Genomic DNA, 22,320 nt, shown 5'->3' on the forward strand with positions numbered 1-22,320 from the left:
AATGCAAGGAAGGCGGTGGCTGCAAGTGGGAGGGCGGCCACCGCCAGACCAGGGGTTAAATAGCAGGGTCTGAACCTGAAGAAGGGGGAAAAAAAAACCAGAGAATTGTGGATTGATCAGCAGAAACCAGGAGAAGTAACTTTGCAGTGGAAGAGTCTTGACTGATCTGAGTTCTGGGCACGGAGGGACAGAGAGCCTCTGTGGAGAGCTTCTCTGGATTGAGCAACCAGGTTGCTCTGTCTGGTAGGGTGGTATTGGCCATCCCGAAATTGGATCAAATCAGCCAACAGTTCAGAATTGCCAGTTCAGCAGGAGCACCGGAGGTCAACCAGCAGTACAGGTAGGTGCAGATTTCAGTTCTATGCATTACTGTTTTTTTTGAATTTTATGGTTATTTCTATGGTTGCTGTAATAAGAAAGTAGGGCGCTACACACCTCCACTTCAAGTGACCCCATATAAGGCACTAATCTTGTTGGGATCATTTGGGGTTTATCATAGGGACTCCTTCAATGCCCATTTAGGAGGTTGTTCATCCTAAACAGCGGGCGCTTGTCTCAAGGTAACAATGGACCCCTACCCTATGTGTGCCCATCCAACACGTTTCCAAGACATTAGCAACCCTGCTAATTGGATCAATATCAGGATATTCAAGAGTTCCTTTATTTTAGATGAAGCATTAAATGCTTAAGGAACTGGGTGATGGCTAGTGAGGCGGGTAGAGCTCATGCTAGGCTTTTGCCCACGTGCTACATAAGTCCCAGACATCCTTTGCATTTTACATTTTCTTTCTATCATGGCTTTATATGCTTTTATCATTCTTTCAACTACATCAAACTTTGGACCCAAGTTTCCAAGCCCTGATTCAAGGATGTGGACATAGGGTGCCAATCCCAATGACCAATAACAATCAAGTTTCAAGCCAAAGAATGGAGATGAATAATAGGTAAGGATGAAAATTAGTATGTATTGATTATCATGGACATGCTATATCAATTAGTGCCCCTTATTAGTGCTTTTCCTAAACCATAAAGCCTTAGATGAGGTCCCACTAGACTAGAGTCAAAGACTAGCCTCCTTAGAGAAGTGTGGGAACAAGGATACAATCAGGAGAGGTCAATCATTCAATTTGCGGTCAAAGACTAGCCTCCTTAGAGAAGTGTGGGAACAAGGATACAATCAGGAGCGGTCAATCATCCAATTTGCCCTGCAATTCATATTAATATGCCCATAACATTAAATGAAAGCACATGATTGCTAAAATGGTTAAAGTACTTATTGATAGATGACCCACCTTCCTTCAAGAAGAATGCTAGATGGGAGAGAGCACTAACTGGAGCAATAGGTGGAGAACTCTGGCATAAAGCTATCTGAAGACCATCATAGGGCTGCTGGCTGGCTGGCTGTCAAATGAGGAGAAAAAATTTCTCCTATGAGTTACCCACTTTTGGTGGGTAACAAGTACCTCTAGTTGATTTTCTGCAATAGTGGGCAACAAAGTTACGTAATTGTTGCAAATTTATCTCAGCCACATACTATCCATATATAATAATAAAACAGCCCATTGAATTGTCTTTTGCGACTCCATATGCCCAAAACTGTTCTAGGCGTTAATATTCCATTCAACCACCTCTAAATATTATAAAATCAACAATTCCTTTTGTTGTTAATAAATGTGAAATATATTCAATTATAAGAAAAGAGATCAAACCTGTCCTCCTAAGTCTTATCATTATTCCTTTAATCCATCACATTTTAGGTCGAGGGACTTTAGGGATACACCTCTTATGCTGGAGGGGAGCCAACCAAAAAAGTGTCAAGGAGCTACCTGGTGACAATGGGTATGTCTTATGTAGTGTCCCTAGGGTCTGTCTTGTGCTTTAGAACTTTATCACATAAAACAATGTTTTGGGCAGTAACACTGCCCAAACTTTGTGTACTTGCAGGTCTGATTTCGGTTTATATTCTCATGGTGAATGAATAGTTTTTATGACTGTTTGGTATGCTAATTTATCATGAACATTTAGAAGATTTTATTGAGTGATTTGACAAGTATATAGAAGCTAAGAGGGCAGATTTGGCATGTAAGAAATCTGCCATCATTAAGTTATTTTCAGATATTATTTGTGAGGAATTGTGTCTTAAATGTTGGGAACATATTTTTCCTTGCAGTACAATTGTTTGATATTTATATTCTTGGACTGGCTTGTGTATTTGGTTTGACTTGAGTGAAATATATACTGTTGCAGTTATTTCAGAGCCAGCCTAATGCTAAAAGTCCACAGACAATAAAGTTGGGAACCACAAGGTTGAGGAGAAATTTCTGAATTTGCATTAAACAATATTTCTCAAAATTTACGCATTTCTAAGACCAGATGTGAGTCTGTGAACCTTATAATAAGATAAACAATAAAAATAAGAATTATATCCTTATATCAATGTCATCTATAATGGTCAATTCAAAATTTAATTATTTGTTCGTATTTTTTATATAAGAAAACCAAAAAAAAAATAAAAAAAATTCTTAAAATAAAAAAATCTCTAGTAAATGAACAATAGAGCTATACACCCGTCAAGGGTAGACTGAGTGGTTGGTATTACTAGTGTTAATGTGCCCATCTTGATTCAAATCCTAGGCTTTGAGTGTAAAAATTGGGGTTTATAGTGGCAGCACAAAGGTTTCAAGACTGTGTCCTGCAGGTGAGATTCTTCCAAGTTACTCATTTCCCCGGTCTGATTGATGAATATTAAAAACACAAAAATAAACAATAGAGCCATACCTTTGTAGATTTTTAAGAAAGTTAACTACTAAATATAATAAAAAATGACATATAACTAGATGATACTTACTACTGGATCTGGTGCATCAGGTTGTTTACACATGACCCAAGGAACACCGGTATTCAATCCCACTGCCATACTTGCTGCCCATTTCACATATGAAGAACCGCCTGGAAAAGCAGCTTCAACATTTCCATATTCATTCTCTATCTACAAAACAAACAGCTATTGACTTTTAGATATATTAGCATAAAATTAAATTTCAGACTGAAACAAAAAAATCCAACTGTATTTATGTTATCAAAATAGCCTCATTAGGCATTCATTTTGCTGATTGTTATTGATAATATTCACTGAATACAAAAATGTCATAAATAGTAAAATAGTCGCTATTTCTTGTAATCAAATATGAAAACTATGCACAATGTATTACATTTCATATCTTGATAGATCAAACGTGCCAACCTGAATAAGGCATGAAATGTCATATGCACACAAAGGTATAACTTATCATATCACAATGGAGTATCATTATTTTTGCTTAAAAACTCTACCAACACATCTTGGAACACAAGAATGTGCAACATAATTAACAAGAATCAATTTAAAGCATATGTTATTAAACATACACGACACTCAATCAATGAGACACAAAGAATTCCTGGGTATAAGACAATACTTTTAAGATAATTAGTAAATACATGTAGACCCTATTGCACTCAAATTGTCAAAGTTCAGGGAAGCGGAAGTACCAATTTTTTCAACAAGAATCGGATCACATATCAGCAGTCCATGTGTCATAGTCATCCCATTCTGCAAGTTATATATTGTAAATGATCTTACTAAAACCATGAGTCTATGTAACAGCCTAGGTAAGCCTATAATTTGATGACGAAATCCATCCTAGGAGGCTTTTTAACTTCACTGATCATCTGAGTTTTTCGACATCGCTAATCACGAGACTTTTTTTCCCTCCAGCTTAAACCCCCAAAGCTAAGGTGAAATTTATTGTTGAATTATTATGTGAGTTCTATTGTTTTAGTCGAGTCCTATAAAAGTGGTTTGAGAATAATTTACGCTAATTGGCTAAATTATTTTATTACAAATCACTTGGTTTACTAAATCAGATTGAGTCGCAAATGGGTTATGTGTCTTGAGGGTCTAAGACAAATTGTATTCCCTCATTGAGTCCTTAAAAGAAAAATCATATGTAATAGAGAATTGGAAAAATAATTAATCCCCTCATGTGTAAATTAATTAACTTTTCAAGAAAATAAAATTAAATCCTAAGCTAGAAAATTAATTAGTTAGAGTCAAAAATTAAATTGTCTAGGGAAATAAATTTTCCAAATGGAAAAATTCGTGGGTCTTGAAAGAATCAAATTTTAAAGGTCCTCCAAGGGAATATTGTCTTTTTCAAGTAAAATTTGGACTCTTGGAACTTGGTGGTTAAGTCAAAGTCAAATTTTTGAAGAAATTAGATCTAATAATTAATTTTGAGCTAATTAAAATGGAATTAAATGATAAATTCGAAAATTCCTCAAAAATAAAATATCAAGGGCCAAGATTAAAAGATCTTGAAGTGTTTATCAATGGCCAAGATTATTTTGACAAGGATCAAAGAAACTAGCCATTATTTTTCCATTTGGAAGATTTATCTATAAATTAGAGTCATTTGAGTCTCTAGTCATCTTGATCTCTTACTAGAATTGTTGTTGAAGCATTGTGTAAACTATTGTCAGATGGGAACTATTTTTTCTATCATAATAAAATGTTTTGGGGTGCAATTGAAGGTGTTTTTGCTTATTGATTTGTGGTATGTGCTGACTACGGGAATCCCTATGTTGTGGTGAATATTGGTAAGATCTGTTTTTTCCTTAGATGGAGATAAAATCATACTATTGATAGTTTTGAGCTAATCTTAGGTGGTTTGATTCCCCATGTGATCTAAACAGATTATTTTTTGAGATAAATACATAGTGTTTGCGGGTACTTCAAACATTGGCCTCCAAGTTCACAAACTTGGGCAAGAATCAGTATTGCTTGGATCTCTAGTTTTTTACATAGTGGATTTAATCTTCGCTTGGGCTATAGTGAATCATTAATTTTTCTGAAGCATTTTAGTCGTTCTTTCAAGTAAAAAATATTGAAAAAAATATTTTCTCAAAATCCATTTAAAAACCCATGTATATTTTGTAAATTAAATTGTAATTTATTTTTTCTAACTTGGGTTGGTGTTTTAGATCTATTTTGTATATTTTTGGGGTTTGAGTGTTTTTATTTTCATTTTTGCAAGTTGGGTCAAGGGATCAAGTGAGAGAAGAGCTAGATCTAGGCCCTTGAGGGTAAGATCTAGTCTATAAACAATTTTGCAGGGCCATTTATGGAAGATTTGATGGCAAAATTCAGATCTAGAAATTTTCAAGACACGGGTTTCAATTTTTGGCCTCCTCTTGCCATTTCAGCCCCCGATATATCATTTCAACGATTTTATCCCCACAAATTGACTTTCCTTAGCCTTGTTCTCCAATTCTTGGCCTCTTTTCCCCAAAGTTGACCCAAAACCCTAAGATGAAGTTTGAAGGCTATATACTTGGCATTTTTGCAAGATTAAAGTCTCAAAATTCATATCTAGCAAGTGGCAAAGTAATCCCAAAATTTCAACGATTTTCAACAGTGGGATCTTCAAGGCCTTGGGCCTAAGGTTTGACTTCCAAACTCTCATTTTGCTTTAGTTTCATTACAACAGTTAAATCACAGATAATTAGACCCTAGAATCAAATTATATATGGTCAAAATTGTTTAGAATTGCAAAAACCTTCGTTTTCACAATTTTTTGCCACTTGAGCATCTCTAATTTGACCTAGATCTAACATTTTCGTTCTCAGGAAATTTCTGCATAATTATAAAAATCAGATCTGAACATTTTTTAATCACATCCTAATTAAAGTCTAAAAAATCTGAATTTTCAGTTTTTTTGGCAATCTTACTATTTTTAAACATTGTGGGAATTATTTGTAGTATTTTCAGTCTATTAATCTTTCATTAATATACTGCTGTCATAAACTTATCAGTTCTGAAAATTGCTGAATCAAACTCTCCTAAAGCCCTCAAATTGGAAATTTTCAAGTTTTAGTGTATTTTGCCATTTCTGGAAATATTGGTTATCTATTTATGGAAATTTTATATTGCTGATCTGCCACTGTTTCATTGTTGAAATAATTATATCAGATCTAAAATTTTCTTAGTCCAACCCTAAAAAATTCCTAAAAATTGATTTTTCCTCAAGTTTGGCAATTTTTACTATTTTTAGGCATTTTTTAGCATTGGTGTTGACATCACTATTGTTGATCTGTGGGTTAACTTACTGCTGCAAATTATACTTCAAATCTGAAATTTTACTGAAAGATATATCTTGAGAAAGCTAACATACATATTTTCTAAGTTGGCATATTTTTGTGATCTTGGGCAAGCATAAGCATTGTTGGTTTAGCATTTTCTTACTGTTGTTATAACATTGATCAAGTCTGAATTTTCTGAATATTTATTGTTGAGATACATCTGAAATTGGCTAATCTCATTGATCTCGTAGCTTGGCATAACATCTTGTGTTAATTCGTGAATTGGTTACTTGAAGTTTACACGTGTATCTCTTGAAGCTTATTTTGTTTAAGATTGCATCATAACATTGTTAAGTACTCTTAAGATAAATCTCACATAAGTACTTAAGTAATCTAACCAATCTTAATCCAAGATAGCAATCACTCATAATCTCTTGCATAAGCATCTCACATAGGTTAGTCAACCATTCGAGCAACGGGTGTCCATCCGGTCATTTGGTCTCAATTCATAAGAAGAAAGAATTTGTGACTCCATTAAGGCACTAGTCTCATAATAGAAAATCTAATTTAATTATAATCTTGAAGGCCAACCAAGTGGCTAGGCCACTCATCCGTGTCTCTCAGGTAAGTTGATTTCTCAACTTACTTCCCTTCACCTCATTCCATAGGGACTACCCCCATAGCCTGTTGTTGGGAGACAGCTAGAATGGAGTGGGTGGGAATCAGAGTGACAGCCCCTATCCTGAGCATTGTCGCGGTGTCTCTACAACACGGGCGACAATATTTTTTGGCGTTGTTGCCAGGGACGAGTTTATCTCGTTATCGAGATTTATGTCATTCTCATAATTGATCTCTCATTTTTCTGTCTAGCCCGTCAAGCAGCACAACATTTTTTAGCGTCGTTGCCGAGTACGAAGTTGCTCATTGTTGGGGTTTACGACAATCTTCCTATCCTACAATCCTTCATTTCGCTATCATTTCATTACCCTGTCAAGTGGCACAACATTTTTTTGCGCCATTGGCAGGGACCAATTTATTGGACCTTGGCTTTACGACAATTTCTCATAATCTTCGAAATCATATTCCATCTTTTCATTTATCCCACCAACACCACATTTTTGGCACCTAGATCTCATCATTTTTCATCTTCTCATCACTTTATCACTTTGTTCATTCACACTTTTAGCACCTGGACATTTAAGTTGGTTTCCTGTATGGGTGGCGACTCCACTTATTCATCCATTTTTCTCAAGCAGGAAGCTCTCCCTGATATCCATCTGCTTGATCCTTGACTAATTTTTCGGTTTTTTGCCTTTTGGATGTTGGAGCTAGATTCATGTGGCGACTCCATTTCTTTCATTTCTTACAATAATTTCTGATAGAAGTTCGCTTCTTGTGGATCTCTTGTTTTTCTTGAACAAAGATTTCTCTCTGACATCCATTAGCCCCCTTTCCCATAAAGCAGAACATAATGGATGACTTGTCTTCCCCGTGTCATTTTACTAACATTCTTCACGATATTCCAAAAAATGACATTAATAAATTGCCTTTGTTCATGGGTAATGATGAAATTATTGTTGCAAAACATATCTTATGGTTACTCGTTGTATGATCATGTGTTGTAGATCTTCATGTTATGATCATGAAGACATCAATATGGACTTATCTTTGGAAGATGATGCTAGAGATTGGTTTTGCAAGTTTCTTGATGACTCCTTTGATTCTTTACAATACATCATCAATGCTTTTAAAGATAAATATGAAAGTCAAAGGGGCTCACCTTGTGCCTCTAGTGCTGAGAAAAAAGATGAAAGTGGTCATGTGAAGGATCCAAATATCATAGAAAGGTATCAAGAGAATGAGTTGCCGCATAATAAGGATCAAGAAGTCCCATATTGTAGACCTTGTGACCACTTTCATGATGAATCCACATGTGCCTTTGCGATCAGAATCCGAGATAGTGGAAACGCGAGAACAAGTGATCAAGCAAATCTTATCAGGGAATTAACCCAAAGGCTTAGAGACATGCAAGTCAATCAAGCTCAATTGATGAAAACAATGGAACTTAATCAAGAGAGATTAGTGGCAGATCACTCCAAGGAAATGAAATCCTTACACATTAGGTGGATGGCTATGGAGAAAAAGCATGTTGAAGAGCTTAAGCTCCATAAAAGAAAAATCATAAGAATGAAATAAGCTCTATTCAGGATGTGGAGGTCAATCTTCGAAACCGATTATTAGCCATAGAAAGGTAGCATGCTGAGGATCTAAAAACCATGGAAATTGCTCATTCTAATCAGATGGCCACCATGCAAAGTTGCCTGGTCACCATGGAAATAAATCATAAGGAAGAAATTGATTATATTCAAGTAATTCATAATAACGTGATAAGGGACATGGAAATCAATTCTCAGAGCAGGTTGTCAACTATAGAAGAAAAGTGCGCTCAAGAGATGGAAGCTATGATGTCCAATATGCAGGATAATTTGATTACGATAAAAACGGATAGTGACAAAGTAATTAAGGATATGGAAGCCAATCATATATGCCTTTAGAATAAGTTGTTGATCATGGAGGAAGGCCATGCCAAAGAGATCAATGCTCTAAAGGTTGAACACTCTAACCAGATGGATGTCGTCAGAATTGAAAAGACCACTCTTCAGAATAAGCTACAAATAATGGAAAAGATACAGATTTTGGGACTTCAGCACAAACTGAAGGATTTAGAGGGGAAGCATAAAGGGCTTTTCACGAATCACAAGTCTCCTAGGCCGCCAGAGCAGTTCTCAACTCATTGCCAGGAGGTTACTTGCCCCACTCAATACAGGTCAATTGGAAGTGCCAAGGTTGGAAAAGAAATTGAGCAAGATCAGATGTATGTACCACCTTTGACAAAGTACATTCATAATAAGATTGGGCATATTTTAGATTGTTCAGATCCTTCATCCAGGCATTCTCAGAATCAAGAATGAAAATCTATGGTAGTCACATTATTGAAATCATAGCCTACCAAAAAGAAAAGGAAAGAGAAAGAAGTTTCATGAATTTGATGGCTGAGAATAGGTGGATATTCAGATGAGTCACAGTCCTAGCATTTTCAGAATTCAGCGTGGCACATCCGAAAAGCAGCCCACAGACTTGCCAGAGAGTCGACAGATCCTCAGTATGCACCATGTTGAAGACATATGATGCCATAGGGCATCTCCTATAGTATCTCTAACCCTACTCCCTTTCATTTAGGGCATTAGCTAGTTTGTTTCACGCATTTATATTATGTTTTTTATATTTCATTTTGCTAAGATAGATTTTATATTCTATTGGTATTTTCTATATATGCATGATGATTTCAATGTTGAATGGATATCTATTTGATGGAATTTTGTTTCCTTGGATGTAGGATTCTGGCGTTCTCACGTTACATCATGGAAGCAACGTGTCCGCATATGGAGCAAGATGTTGCACTCAAACTATCAAAGTTCCAAGGAAATGGAAGTACCAAATTTTTCAACAAGGATCGGATCACATATTAGCAAATTGTGTGTCATAGTCATCTCATTCTGCAAGTTATATATTGTAAATGATCTTAGTAAAACTATGAGTCTATGTAACAACCTAAGTAAGTCTATACTTTGATAACGAGTTCCATCCTAGGAGGTTTTTTAACCTCATTGATTACCAGTGTTTTTCGACACAGCTAATTAGAAGAGTTTTTCCCTCCAGCTTAAACCCCCAAAGCTAGGGTGAAATTTATTGTTGAATTATTAGGTGAGTCCTAGTGTTTTAGTAGAGTCCAATGTAAAAGTGGTTTGGGAATAATTTAGGCTAATTAGCTAAATTATTTTATTACAAATCACTTGGTTTACTAGATCATATTGAGTCGCAGATGAGTTATGTGTCTTGAGGATCTAAGACAAATGTGTATCTCCTCTTTGGGTCTTTAAAGGAAAAATCATATGTAATAGAGGGTTGGAAAAATAATTAATCCCCTCATGTATAAATTAACTAATTTTTCAAGCAAAATAAAATTAAATCCTAAGCCAGAAAATTAATTAATTAGAGTCAAAATTAAATTGTCTAGGAAAATAAATTCTCCAAATGGAAAAATTCGTGGGTCTTGAAAGAATCAAATTTAAAAGGTCCTCCACTAAGGGAGTACTGCCTTTTCATAGAAAATTTGGACCCATGGACCTTGGTGGTCAAGTCAAAGTCAAATTTTTTAGGAAATTAGCTCTAAATAAATAATTTTGAGCTAATTGGGGCAACATGAGAATGGCTCCTGCGATGGTCAAGGTCCAGGCAACCTCTGTGCGCGCGTCGGGAGCAACTGGTTTCATGGATTCCTGGCTAGTGAAGGGCTTCCTCAACCAGGGTTACAACGTTCATGCCTCAGTGAGCGATTCAGAGAATGAGACGAAGATACGCCATCTCTTGGGCACACCGGGCACTGCAGAAAGGCTCGAGCCCTTCCGAGTGGAACTGTTGGGAGAAGGCAGTTTAAATGCCGCCGTCACTGGGTGCAACGATGTTTTTCAAGCGGTGAATCTTTCCAAGTCCGCACCCAAAGATCTAGAGGGCCAGGCCATTTTATTAGCAGCTCCAGGCATTCCCCAAATCCTTTTTCAACATTTGTTAGACAAGCTTTCCACGGAAACTTTCGTTGGGAGCAACTTCCTCCAGATCGATCTCGGTGAAGAGGGTAAGCAGAGGCGCCTGGTGCTATCCTGCAATGCCACGGCCAAGGACTCCAACGTCTTCCTCATTGATCACGCATGGCCCTTCAGGCTCCCAGATGCTCGCAATCAGAAAAACGGGGTTTGCATCGCCGTCAGCGCAGGACTAGCAACCCCACTTCACGGATCTGCTACCTCCGCCCCTGGGAGAACGATGCAAGGGGCCGGGATGTTCACTTCAAGCATAAGAAGGTACAAAATCCCCAGATCCACCGCTGATCAATCAGATCGGGCTCTCAACAAATAGATCGACCAAGATCTTGCAGGTCCGACACCTCGGATGGGAAATAGCCACGATAGATCTGCTCTAGGAAGCACAAGAAGCCCTGGCATGGGGTCAAGGCACTTCTCTGACTCCTTTCAGATCCAAATTTCTCAGCCTACAGGCAGAACCATCATGCAATGGGTCAGTCCTTCAGATCTGGTGCAGGAACTCAAACTAAATCTAGAACGCCGGATGGGGATCCCATCAAGCCTTCAGCGACTTCTCTTTCAAGGTAAACAACTTGAAGACCCTCTTCCCCTCTCTTCTTACAACATTTCCAAGAACAGCTCTGTGGTGGTAACCCTTCGTCTGAGAGGAGGTGTAGCGAGACAGTCATCCTCTGCTCGGCCCTTCTCATACAAAGATGCAGTACACTCTGAGAACCCCAAACCCCCGGAAGCCCTTAAATCTAAGGCCTTCTTGGTTGAAAAGATTGAAGAAGTTCCCTCTGCTGAACTCACCCATGAAAATCTGGCAACCCAACTTCAAGAATTTGCAGAAAGAGCCATCATTTGCAGATTTAATGGACTGTGGCCGCGATCTCAAGATCTCTATGCATGGATCCATGCAAACTGGACACATCATTGTAAGATCTTTTTTTGTTCAAAAGGTTACTTCATTGTTCTATTTGATAACAGTAAGCATTATGAAAAGGCCTTAGAAAAGGGCCCTTGGTTCATGGGAACTGTAGGGCTCTTCTTGACTCCTTGGTTCCCAGATTTTGATCCAGCAACTGCAGTGATTACCAAGACACCTGTATGGATCAGGCTTCCAAACTTACCTGCCCACCTATGGAATACTCGTGTCTTTAGAGCTATAGGCGTCACCTTGGGCAACTTCATTAGGGGAGATTTATGGCGGGAATCCAAAGGTCTCTACTCATATGCAAGAGTATGTGTGGAGTTAGACTTGAGCAAAGGACTTCCAGAACAAATCAATCTCAAGATAAACAACTTTGTCTGGACCCAGACACTGGATTACGAGAATACTGCATTTCGTTGCCGCCATTGCCACCAATCTGGGCATTTGCAGAACACCTGCCCATCTCGCCCAGCAAAAAAGAATAAGGCCAACATCTCCAAGCCTAAGTCCAAACGATGGGCTCCTTGCTCTCCACCTCCAGTCGTGGATTCTGATTTCTCCAGCTCTGAAGATGAAGATAGCGATGAAGAATTGAATCAGGCCCCTCATTTCGTGGTCCCTTCCACCGATGGTCTGGCGCCTTCCTCTGATACAACCACTGCTCATAAACGCGTCCATTTGTCCTCCTCCTCTGATTCAGAAAAGAAGGGCCTGTGGAGGACCCTAATCTTCAAGTTGTTATTGCTCATCCACCCCAAAATGGTTGGGTCGAAGTCAAAAAAAGGAAAGGGAAAAAGCTTCGTGTTGAGGCCTCTACCCTTTCAGGGTAGAAGTCAGTGCTTCTTTAGGCTCCCAGCCACATGTTGTAGCTCCTTGTTTGTCTTACTCCTACGGAACTAAGGTTGATAGTCCTATCATTTCCGGTTGCGGTTTTCTGTCTCTCTTGAATGTATCCTCTTGTACCATATTTTTGCTTAATAGAATTAGTCCAATTCAAGAAAAAATAAATAAATAAATAATAATTTTGAGCTAATTAAAATGGAATTAAGTGATAAATTCGAAAATTCCTCAAAAATAAAAAATCAATGGCCATGATTAAAAGATCTTTTAGTGTTTATCAACGGCCAAGCTTATTTTGACAAGGATCAAGGAATCTAGTCGTTATCTATAAATTAGAAAGTCATTTGAGTCTCTGACTCTCTACTCATCTTGATCTCTCACTAGAATTGTTGTTGAAGCATTGTGTAAACTATTGTCCTGTTGGGAACTATTTTTTCTATCATAATAAAAGACTTTGGGGTGCAATTGAAGGTGTTCTTGTTTATTGATTTGTGGTATGTGCTGACTATGGGCATCTCTATGTTGCGTTGAATATTGGTAAGCTCTGTTTTTCATTAGATGGAGATAATATCATATTATTGATAGTTTTGAGCTAATCTTAGGTGGTTTGATTCCCCATGTGATCTAACAAATTATTTTTTGAGATAAATACATAGTGTTTGCAAGTACTCTAGTCCTTGGTCTCCAAGTTCACAAACTTGGGCAAGAATCACTGTTGCTTGGATCCCTAGTTTTTATATGGTGGATTTAAACTTCGCTTGGGCTATAGTGAATCATTAATTTTTCTGAAGCATTTTAGTCATTCTTTCAAGTAAAAAATATTCAAAATTTTATTTTCTCAAATTCCATTTAAAAACCCATGTATATTTTGTGAATTAAATTGTAAATTTAAATTGTAATTTATTTTTTCTAACTTGGGTTGGGGTTTTGTATATATTTGGGGTTTGGGTGTTTTTATTTTCATTTTTTGCAGGTTGGATCAAGGGATCAAGTGAGAGAAGAGCTAGATCTAGGCCCTTGAGGGTAAGATCTAGTCTCTATACAATTTTGCAGGGCCATTTACTGAAGATTTGACGGCAAAATTCAGATCTGGAAATTTTCAAGACACGGGTTTTCAATTTTTGGCCTCCTCTTGCCATTTCAACCCCCGATCTATCATTTCAGCCCTTTTATCCCCACAAATTGGCTTTCCTTAGCCTTGTTCTCCAATTCTTGGCCTCTTTTGCCCCAAAATTGACCCAAAACCCTAAGTTGAAGTTTTAAGGCTAAATACTTGGCGGTTTTGCAGGATTAAGGTCTCAAAATTCATATCTAGCAAGCGGCAAGGTAATCCCAAAATTTCAACGATTTTCAACAGTGGGATCTTCAAGGCCTTGGGCCTAGGGTTTGACCTCCAAACCCTCATTTTGCTTCAATTTCATTATAGCAGTTAAATCACAAATAATTAGGCCCTAAAATCAAATTCTATATGGTCAAAATTGTTTAGAATTGCAAAATATTTGTTTTCACAATTTTTTGCCACTCGGGCATCTGAACATTTCTTAATCACATCCTAATTAAAGTCTAAAAAATCTGAATTTTCAGTTTTTTCAGCAAACTTACTATTTTTAAACATTGTGGGAATTATCTGTAGTATTTTCAGTCTTTTGATCTATCATAAAATTATCAGTTCTGAAAATTGTTGAATCAAACTCTCTTAAAGCCCTCAAATTGGAAAATTTCAAGTTTTAGTATATTTTGCCATTTCTAAAAATATTGGTTATCTATTTCTGGCAATTTTATCTTGCTAATCTGCCAATATTTCACGACTGAAATAAGTATATCAGATCTGAAATTTTCTTAGTCCAGCCCTTAAAAAAATCCTAAAAATTGATTTTTCCTCAAGTTTGGCAATTTTTACTATTTTAGGCATTTTTTAGCATTGGCACTGACATCACTATTTGTTGATCTGTGGGTTAACTTACTTCTGCAAATTATACATGAAATCTAAAATTTCACTGAGACATCACTATTTGTTGATCTGTGGGTTAACTTACTTCTGCAAATTATACATGAAATCTAAAATTTCACTGAAAGACATATATTGAGAAAGCTAACATACATATTTTCTAAGTTGACATATTTTTGTGATCTTGGGCAAACATAAGCATTGTTGGTTTAGCATTTTCTTACTGTTGTTATAACATTGATCAAGTCTGAATTTTCTGAATATTTATTGGTGAGATACATCTGAAATTGGTTAATCGTGTCAATCTCATAGCTTGGCATAACATCATGTGTTAATTGGTGAATTGGTTACTTGAAGTTTACACATGCATCTCTTTTTGAAATTTGGTACCGGAGGACAGGTGGTTCCCTAAGGCTTTGATCTTTGGCCTAAGGAAAAGTGTCCAAAAGAATTTAATTTTTCTCCTAAAGTGACTTTATAATTTTTATAAAGTCAAATCTAATTTAAAAGTGACTTTAAGTGATAAAGTTACTAAAGTCTAATTTTAAAGTGACTTTAATAAAGTCAATGTAAAATTAGAAAGGAGAAGTGACTTTGGAAACAAATGACTAAGTGGGTCTTTATTAAAGTGGGGTGAATTAAAAAATAGAAAGTGAGATTTAAATGAGCATTTGATCTCAGCCCTAGATCTCAATCTATTTCAGCCATTGGATTTAGGGATTCCCCAAAAGTCACTTAGAGTTAGATTAAAGGAGGGAAAGGAGGAAAAGGTCATTCATTCTTTCATGAGCAGATTGAGAGGAGAGCAAGAGAGCAAGGAAGATTTCTGGACAGTGAGGAGAAGGAGGCAGCAGCTTGGCACACATTCCAAGGCAGCGTTTTAGCAAGTCCGTACAGCGGAGTTAACACAGTGAAAGGCAGGTTTTGGGCACGATTTTCTAGAAAGGTCGTACAACAATTTTGGTTCAGATTCCAAGGAGGCCATACAACAAGTTAGCACAGAAATCGAGGAGCAGAAAATCTGAAGTTTGCTGGCACATTTTTCAAGGGAGGTCGTACAGCAAGTTGTTGTACCTTGGCACACTTTTCTAGGCAGAAATCCGTAAAGCCGTACTGTTGTTTTCTGCATAGAAATCGAGGAAAACTGTACAACAACATTTATGGCAGCATGCACGCTTTTCTAGGCAGTCCATACAACAACATTTAAGGCTGAAATTTGGGCACAAAAATCGAGGAGAACGTACAACATTTATTGTTGTTTACAAGTTTTTCTAGTTGGCTGTGAGGCACGGAAAACGAGATAAGTTGTAAAAGTTTGCTTGCTGATTTTTTGTTGAATACTTCTCTCATTGTGAAAGCATTTTTCAGAAATAAGAAGGAGCTTTCGAACTAGTTTTCCCCAAGAGTTGTAGGGGGTTTTTCCAGAGTCACCTTGACCAAAAATCACTGTGTTTAAATGTGTTAAATGGCTATTTGTATGTGTTGATATTTATTTCTGCATTTTCCAGCATTCTGTTATATTTCCAGAATTTGTGTTTTCAGCAAAATTTATTTTTCTGCTGTTGAATGTATGGATATGGGAAAGGGCATTTAACTATTTTGGAGAAGTAAGGTGAAACTGAAAACCGGGGTGAGAAATGAGAAATTTCTACATGGTATCAGAGCTTGAGTGCTGAAGTGCAGCTTGGGACAGCAAGGAGGAAAATTACAGCCTACTGATTTTTCACTCAGAAAATTCCAGCAAGCTGATTTTTCACAAACAACAGTTTTATCCTTACTACAGCAGTGCTATTTTTCAGTTTTAGGACAACAGGATGTCATTGGGATTGAGGGTGGAGGATAGGTTGGATGGGCATACCAATTACAGCGTTTGGAAGGAGAGAATGCAGAGTATCTTTGAGGAGGCAGAAGTCTGGGACATTATGGTGCATACCACACAGAACCCTGTTGTTGTGCCTACTGATGCTACTCAGTTGGCTGCTTATAATAGAAAGAACAACAAGGGTAAGAGACTAATTCTAGACGGAGTCAAAGACCATTGCATTCCTCATGTGAGAGGAAAGAGAAATGCCCATGAGATGTGGACAGCATTGTCCAATCTCTACCAGAGTACCAATGAGAACCAGAAAATGGTCCTGAAGGAGAAGCTGAAGACCATTAAAATGGGTAATGATAGTGTTGCTGGATATCTCACAAAGATTACTGATGTGAGAGATGAGTTGGCAGCAGTTAGAGAGGTCATTCCACCCACTGAGTTGGTGCAGATTGCAGTGAATGGCCTCCCCCGTTCATGGATGAACTTTGCTGATGGGGTTTGTGCACGTGAGACCCTTCCCACATGGGAGAGGTTTTGGGATGATTGCATTCAGACAGAGATCAGGAAAGGTCAGCTTGGGGCAGCCAAGCCAGTTGAGCAGGATGAGGATGTAGCACTGTTGGCAGGAGGCAAGAAAGAAAAAGGGAAGAAGCAGGATTCCACAAGCAATGGTGGGGGAAAAGGCAAAGGTAAAGGTAAACAGGGTAACACACAAAAGGACTATTCCAAGGTGAAGTGTTGGAATTGTCAAAAGATGGAACACTATGCAGTGGTGTGTCCGGAGAAGAAGAAGAAGAAGGGGAAGAACCAGAGCTTGGCAACGTCAGCAGAGGTTGAGGACTTCGCAGATCGTTTTGACCAGGAGTTTGGTTTCACTGCGTGTGATCCTCTAGTGCAGGATCACCTGCCACACAGGTTCAGAGGGAGCATGCTTTTCCCTCGATTAACGGAGCATCTTCGGATATCTAGTATGTGGACAGTGGGGCTTCACGTCACATGACAGGAGTCCGTGAGTACTTCTCAGAGCTTTCAAAGAATGGCACTGATATAGAGGTAGTACTCGGTGATGACAGAGTTGTTAGAGCAGTCGGTGTGGGGACACTGACATTTCAGAGGGAGTCCAAACCTCCCTTCAAGGTGTCAGAAGTTCTTTATGTGCCAAAGATTAGGAAGAACCTCATATCCGTCTTAGCTTTGGAGGACAGAGGATATGAGGTACTGTTCAGGGGAGGACAGGTGTTGATGTATCCCAGGGGCACTCCAGTTGATTCAGCTAGAGTAATAGGTGTACGCCATGCAAAGGTGTACAAGTTTGCATTCCAGCCCCTTTTGGCATTGAGCAATAGTACCGACAGCAGAGCTAGCAGTTCTGAGCTGTGTGAGATTTGGCACCGCAGGATGGGGCATATGTATCATGGAGCCTTGAGGACCTTGTGGGAGATCACTACAGGTGTGCCAAATTTCAACACTGATCACCTTGATACTTGCAGAGGATGTGCGATGGGCAAGTTTTCCAAATCCCCTTTTCCCAGCAGTGACAGCAGAGCGACTGGGATACTTGATTTGATTCATTCCGATGTAAGCGATCAGATGTCTCATGTTTCCTTAAGTGGATATGAGTACTATGTTTTATTCATTGATGATCACTCCAGGAGGACCTGGATTTATTTCTTGAAGACCAAGAGTGAGGTCTTCAAGCGGTTTCAGGAGTTTAGAGCTCTTGTGGAGACACAGACAGGTCGGAAGATCAAGTCCCTGAGGTCGGACAATAGGGGAGAGTACACCCTTGGAGAGTTTTTTGACTATTGTGCGGAGGCAGGCATTAGGAGGGAGTTCACTGTTCCTTACAACCCCCAGCAAAATAGGGTTGCGGAGAGGAAGAACAGATCCATCGGAGGGGCTGCCAAAGCCATGTTACATGATCAGGGGTTGCCATTGTTCTTGTGGGCAGAGGCCTGCAACACAATTGTTTATTTGCAGAACAGGAGTCTGCATCATGCCTTGGAGCACATGACTCCGGAGGAGGCTTTTTCTGGGAAAAAGCCTGATATTGGTCATCTTCGTATCTTTGGGTGCATTACATACTCCTACATACCCAAGGAGAAGAGGACCAAACTAGAGCCCACCGCAGAGAAGGGTATCTTTGTGGGCTACAGTGAGACCTCAAAGGCCTTTCGGATTTACATTCCTGCACAGAGGAAAGTTGTTGTCAGGCAGGATGTGAAGTTCGAGGAGGACAGGGCCTTTAGGAGGTCACGGGAGTTAGGGTATCTGGATCAGCCAAACCCTCGGCGACAGTTGAGTCAGTCGCAGGGATCCAGTGGGCAGGGATCAGGAGGATCCGGAGGTACATCTATGAGGATGTCAGGTCCGTCAGTGAGCAGTGGCTCGTCGAGCCAGAGGGGTGGTGCTCCAGGCAGCATGCAGAGCAGTCCACAAATCAGTTCACTAGGGAGTCCAATGATGGACAGTTCACACGGTACCTCAGCTTCTACAGGTTCAGGTGCAGGCAGGAGGACAGCAGACAGACAGTCAAGAGTTCAAGCTCCTGATGATGATGAGGAGGAGGAGTTTCATTCTCCAATGGGAGAAGTACGCTCAGGGAAGAGGAAGCCCAAGTGGCTTCAGGACACCTTGAGAGATGTCACATCTGTTGTTGAGCCTAAGAGGCCGGTCAAAGAGAGTAGACCACCTGAGAGGTTTTGTAGCTATATGGCAATGGCTACCAGCATCCTTGACTCTGAGCCTTCTAGCTATAAGGAGGCAGCTGGCTAGCAGGTCTGGAGAGAGGCCATGCAGGAGGAGTATTCTTCTATCATGAAGAATGATGTTTGGGAGGTGGTGCCGAGGCCTGAGGGCAAATCCGTGGTTACTTCCAGATGGCTTTACAAGGTAAAGCATGCTGCAAATGGCAGCATTGAGAAATTCAAAGCGAGGTTTGTGGCTAGAGGGTTCTCCCAGGTAGAGGGAGTTGATTATGAGGAGACCTTCGCTCCCGTGGCTCGATATACTTCGATCTGCTCCATTATATTGATAGCAGTAGAGATGGGTTGGAAGATCCACTAGATGGATGTGAAGACCGCATTTCTCAATGGCTTCATACAAGAGGAGGTGTACATTGAGCAGCCACAGGGCTTTGAGGTGCATGGGAAGGAGTCCCATGTGTGCAAACTGAAGAAGGCCCTTTATGGCCTGAAGCAAGCTCCCAGAGCTTGGTACTCCAGGATAGATACATACTTGCAGGGGATGGGTTTCACAAAGAGTGAGGCAAATCCGAACCTTTACTATATTGTGATAGGTGAGGAGCCTCTCATTCTAGTGTTGTATGTGGATGACTTGGTCATTACAGGTGCAGAGAGACTCATAGAGCACTGCAAGAGAGATCTTGCGGCGGAGTTTGAGATGAAGGACATCGGCTTGATGCATTACTTTTTGGGTTTGGAGGTGTGGCAGGAGGAGGGGCATTTCTTCCTGGGGCAGGGGAAGTATATTGTGGACATCCTTGGCAGATTCCACATGGAGGATAGTAAACCCATGTCGACACCGATGATCACCAACTAGAAGAAGCTTCATGCTTTGGATTCCGAGTTGGTGGATCCCACATTGTACAGGCAGCTGATTGGTTCCTTGATGTATTTGGTCAACACTAGACCAAATATTTGTTTTGCAGTCAATACGATGAGTCAGTTTATGTGTGAGCCTAGGAAGGTTCACTGGGTGGCTGCAAAACACATTTTGCGGTACTTGCAGGGGACAGTGGATTATGGTCTGGACTACAGGCAGGGGGATGGAGTAAGATTGGCAGGTTATACTGATCCTGATTGGGCAGGTTGTGCTTCTAATAGGAAGAGCACTTCAGGGTGTTGTTTTGGGTTGGGTTCGGCAGTAGTGTCATGGTTCAGCCGGAAGCAGCAGTCAGTAGCATTGAGTTTAGCTAAAGCAGAGTATATGGCAGCCAGTCTAGCTAGTTGTGAGGCCATCTGGCTTCGCAAGATGTTTGGCTTATTTGGTCAACCGTTGAGACCTTCAGCAATTCACTGTGATAATCAGAGTTGCATTAAACTCACGGAGAATCCAGTATTTCATGACAGGTCAAAGCATATCGGGATCAAATATCATTTCATCAGAGACTATGTTCAGAAGGGAGCTGTGAAGCTTGAGCATATTCCCACTGATGAGTAGGTTGCAGATATTCTTACCAAAGCCTTACCATGGAGCAAGCATGTCTACTTTAGATACAAGATGGGTGTGGTGAGGAACACCTTCCTCGGTAAGAGGGAGTGTTGAAATTTGGTACCGGAGGACAGGTGGTTCCTTAAGGCTTTGATCTTTCGCCTAAGGAAAAGTGTCCAAAAGAATTTAATTTTTTTCCTAAAGTGACTTTATAATTTTTATAAAGTCAAATCTAATTTAAAAGTGACTTTAAGTGATAAAGTTACTAAAGTCTAATTTTAAAGTGACTTTAATAAAGTCAATGTAAAATTAGAAAGGAAAAGTGACTTTGAAAATAAATGACTAAGTGGGTCTCTATTAAAGTGGGGTGAATTAAAAAATAGAAAGTGAGATTTAAATGAGCATTTAATCTCAGTCCTAAATCTCAATCTATTTCAGCCATTGGATTTAGGGATTCCCCAAAAGTCACTTAGGATTAGATTAAAGGAGGAAAAGGTCATTCATTCTTTCATGAGCAGATTGAGAGAAGAAGAGCAAGAGAGCAAGGGAGATTTATGGACAGTGAGGAGAAGGAGGCAGTAGCTTGGAACACATTCCAAGGCAGCGTTTCAGCAAGTCCGTACAACTAAGTTAGCACATAGTGAAAGGCAGGTTTTGCGCACGATTTTCTAGAAAGGTCGTACAGCAGTTTTGGCTCAGATTCCAAAGAGGCCGTACAACAAGTTAGCACAAAAATCGAGGAGCAGAAAATCTGAAATTTGTTGGCACATTTTTCAAGGGAGGCCGTACAACAAGTGGTTGTACCTTGGCACGCTTTTCTAGGCAGAAATTCGTACAGCCGTACTGCTGTTTTCTGCACAGAAATCGAGGAAAACTGTACAGCAGCATTTATGGCAACATGCACGCTTTTCTAGGCAGTCCGTACATCAACATTTAACGCTGAAATTTGGGCACAAAAATCGAGGCCATACAACATTTATTGCTGTTCTGTTTTGTTGTTTGCAAGTTTTTCCAGTTGGCTGTGAGGCACAGAAAACGAGATAAGTTGTAAAAGTTTGTTTGCCGTTTTTTTGCTTAATACTTCTCTTACTGTAAAAGCATTTTTAAGAAATAAGGAGCTTTCGAACTGGTTTTCCCCAAGAGTTGTAGGGGGTTTTTCTAAGGTCACCATGACCAAAAATCACTTAGTTTAAATGTGTTAAATGGCTATCTGTATGTGCTGATATTTATTTCTGCATTTTCCAACATTTTGTTATATTTCCAGAATTTGTGTTTTCAACAAAATTTATTTTTCTGTTGTTGAATGTATGGATATGGGAAAGGGCATTTAACTATTTTGGAGAAATAAGGTGAAACTGAAAACCGGTGTGGGAAATGAGAAATTTCTACATCTCTTGAAGCTTATCTTGTTTAAGATTGCATCATAACATTGTTAAGTACTCTTAAGATAAATCTCAGATAAGAACTTAAATAATCTAACCAATCTTAATCCAAGATAACAATCACTCATAATCTCTTGCATAAGCATCTCACATAGGTTAGTCAATCATTCGAGCAGCGCGTGTCCATCTGGTCATTTGGTTTCAATTCATAAGAAGCAAGAATTTGTGACTCCCTTAATGCACTGGTCTCATAATAGAAAATCTAATTTAATCATAATCTTGCTTAATTCCAACCATGTGGCTAGGCCACTCATCTATGTCTCCCAGGTAAGTTGATTTCTCAACTTACTTTTTGTAGAAATTTCTCATTTCCCACCCCGGTTTTCAGTTTCACCTTATTTCTCCAAAATAGTTAAATGCTCTTTCCCATATCCATACATTCAACAACAGAAAAATAAATTTTG

General features: G+C 39.1%; 1 protein-coding gene across 1 annotated transcript in view; it reads right to left on the reverse strand.

Moving 5' to 3' along the window:
* Window positions 1–22,320, reverse strand: part of LOC149215030 (beta-galactosidase 6-like) — a 156,977-nt gene that overhangs the window by 68,761 nt on the left and 65,896 nt on the right. The window contains exon 6 of the mRNA XM_089389600.1: window positions 2,849–2,989. Within this exon, the coding sequence (XP_089245726.1) occupies window positions 2,849–2,989 (141 nt within the window). The remainder of the gene's footprint in view (window positions 1–2,848; window positions 2,990–22,320) is intronic.

This window comes from Pinus tabuliformis, chromosome 1_1 (assembly GCF_031772625.1).
Source record: "Pinus tabuliformis cultivar Carrire ecotype Pingquan chromosome 1_1, CPIR1, whole genome shotgun sequence".
NCBI classification, from domain to species: domain Eukaryota; kingdom Viridiplantae; phylum Streptophyta; class Pinopsida; order Pinales; family Pinaceae; genus Pinus; species Pinus tabuliformis.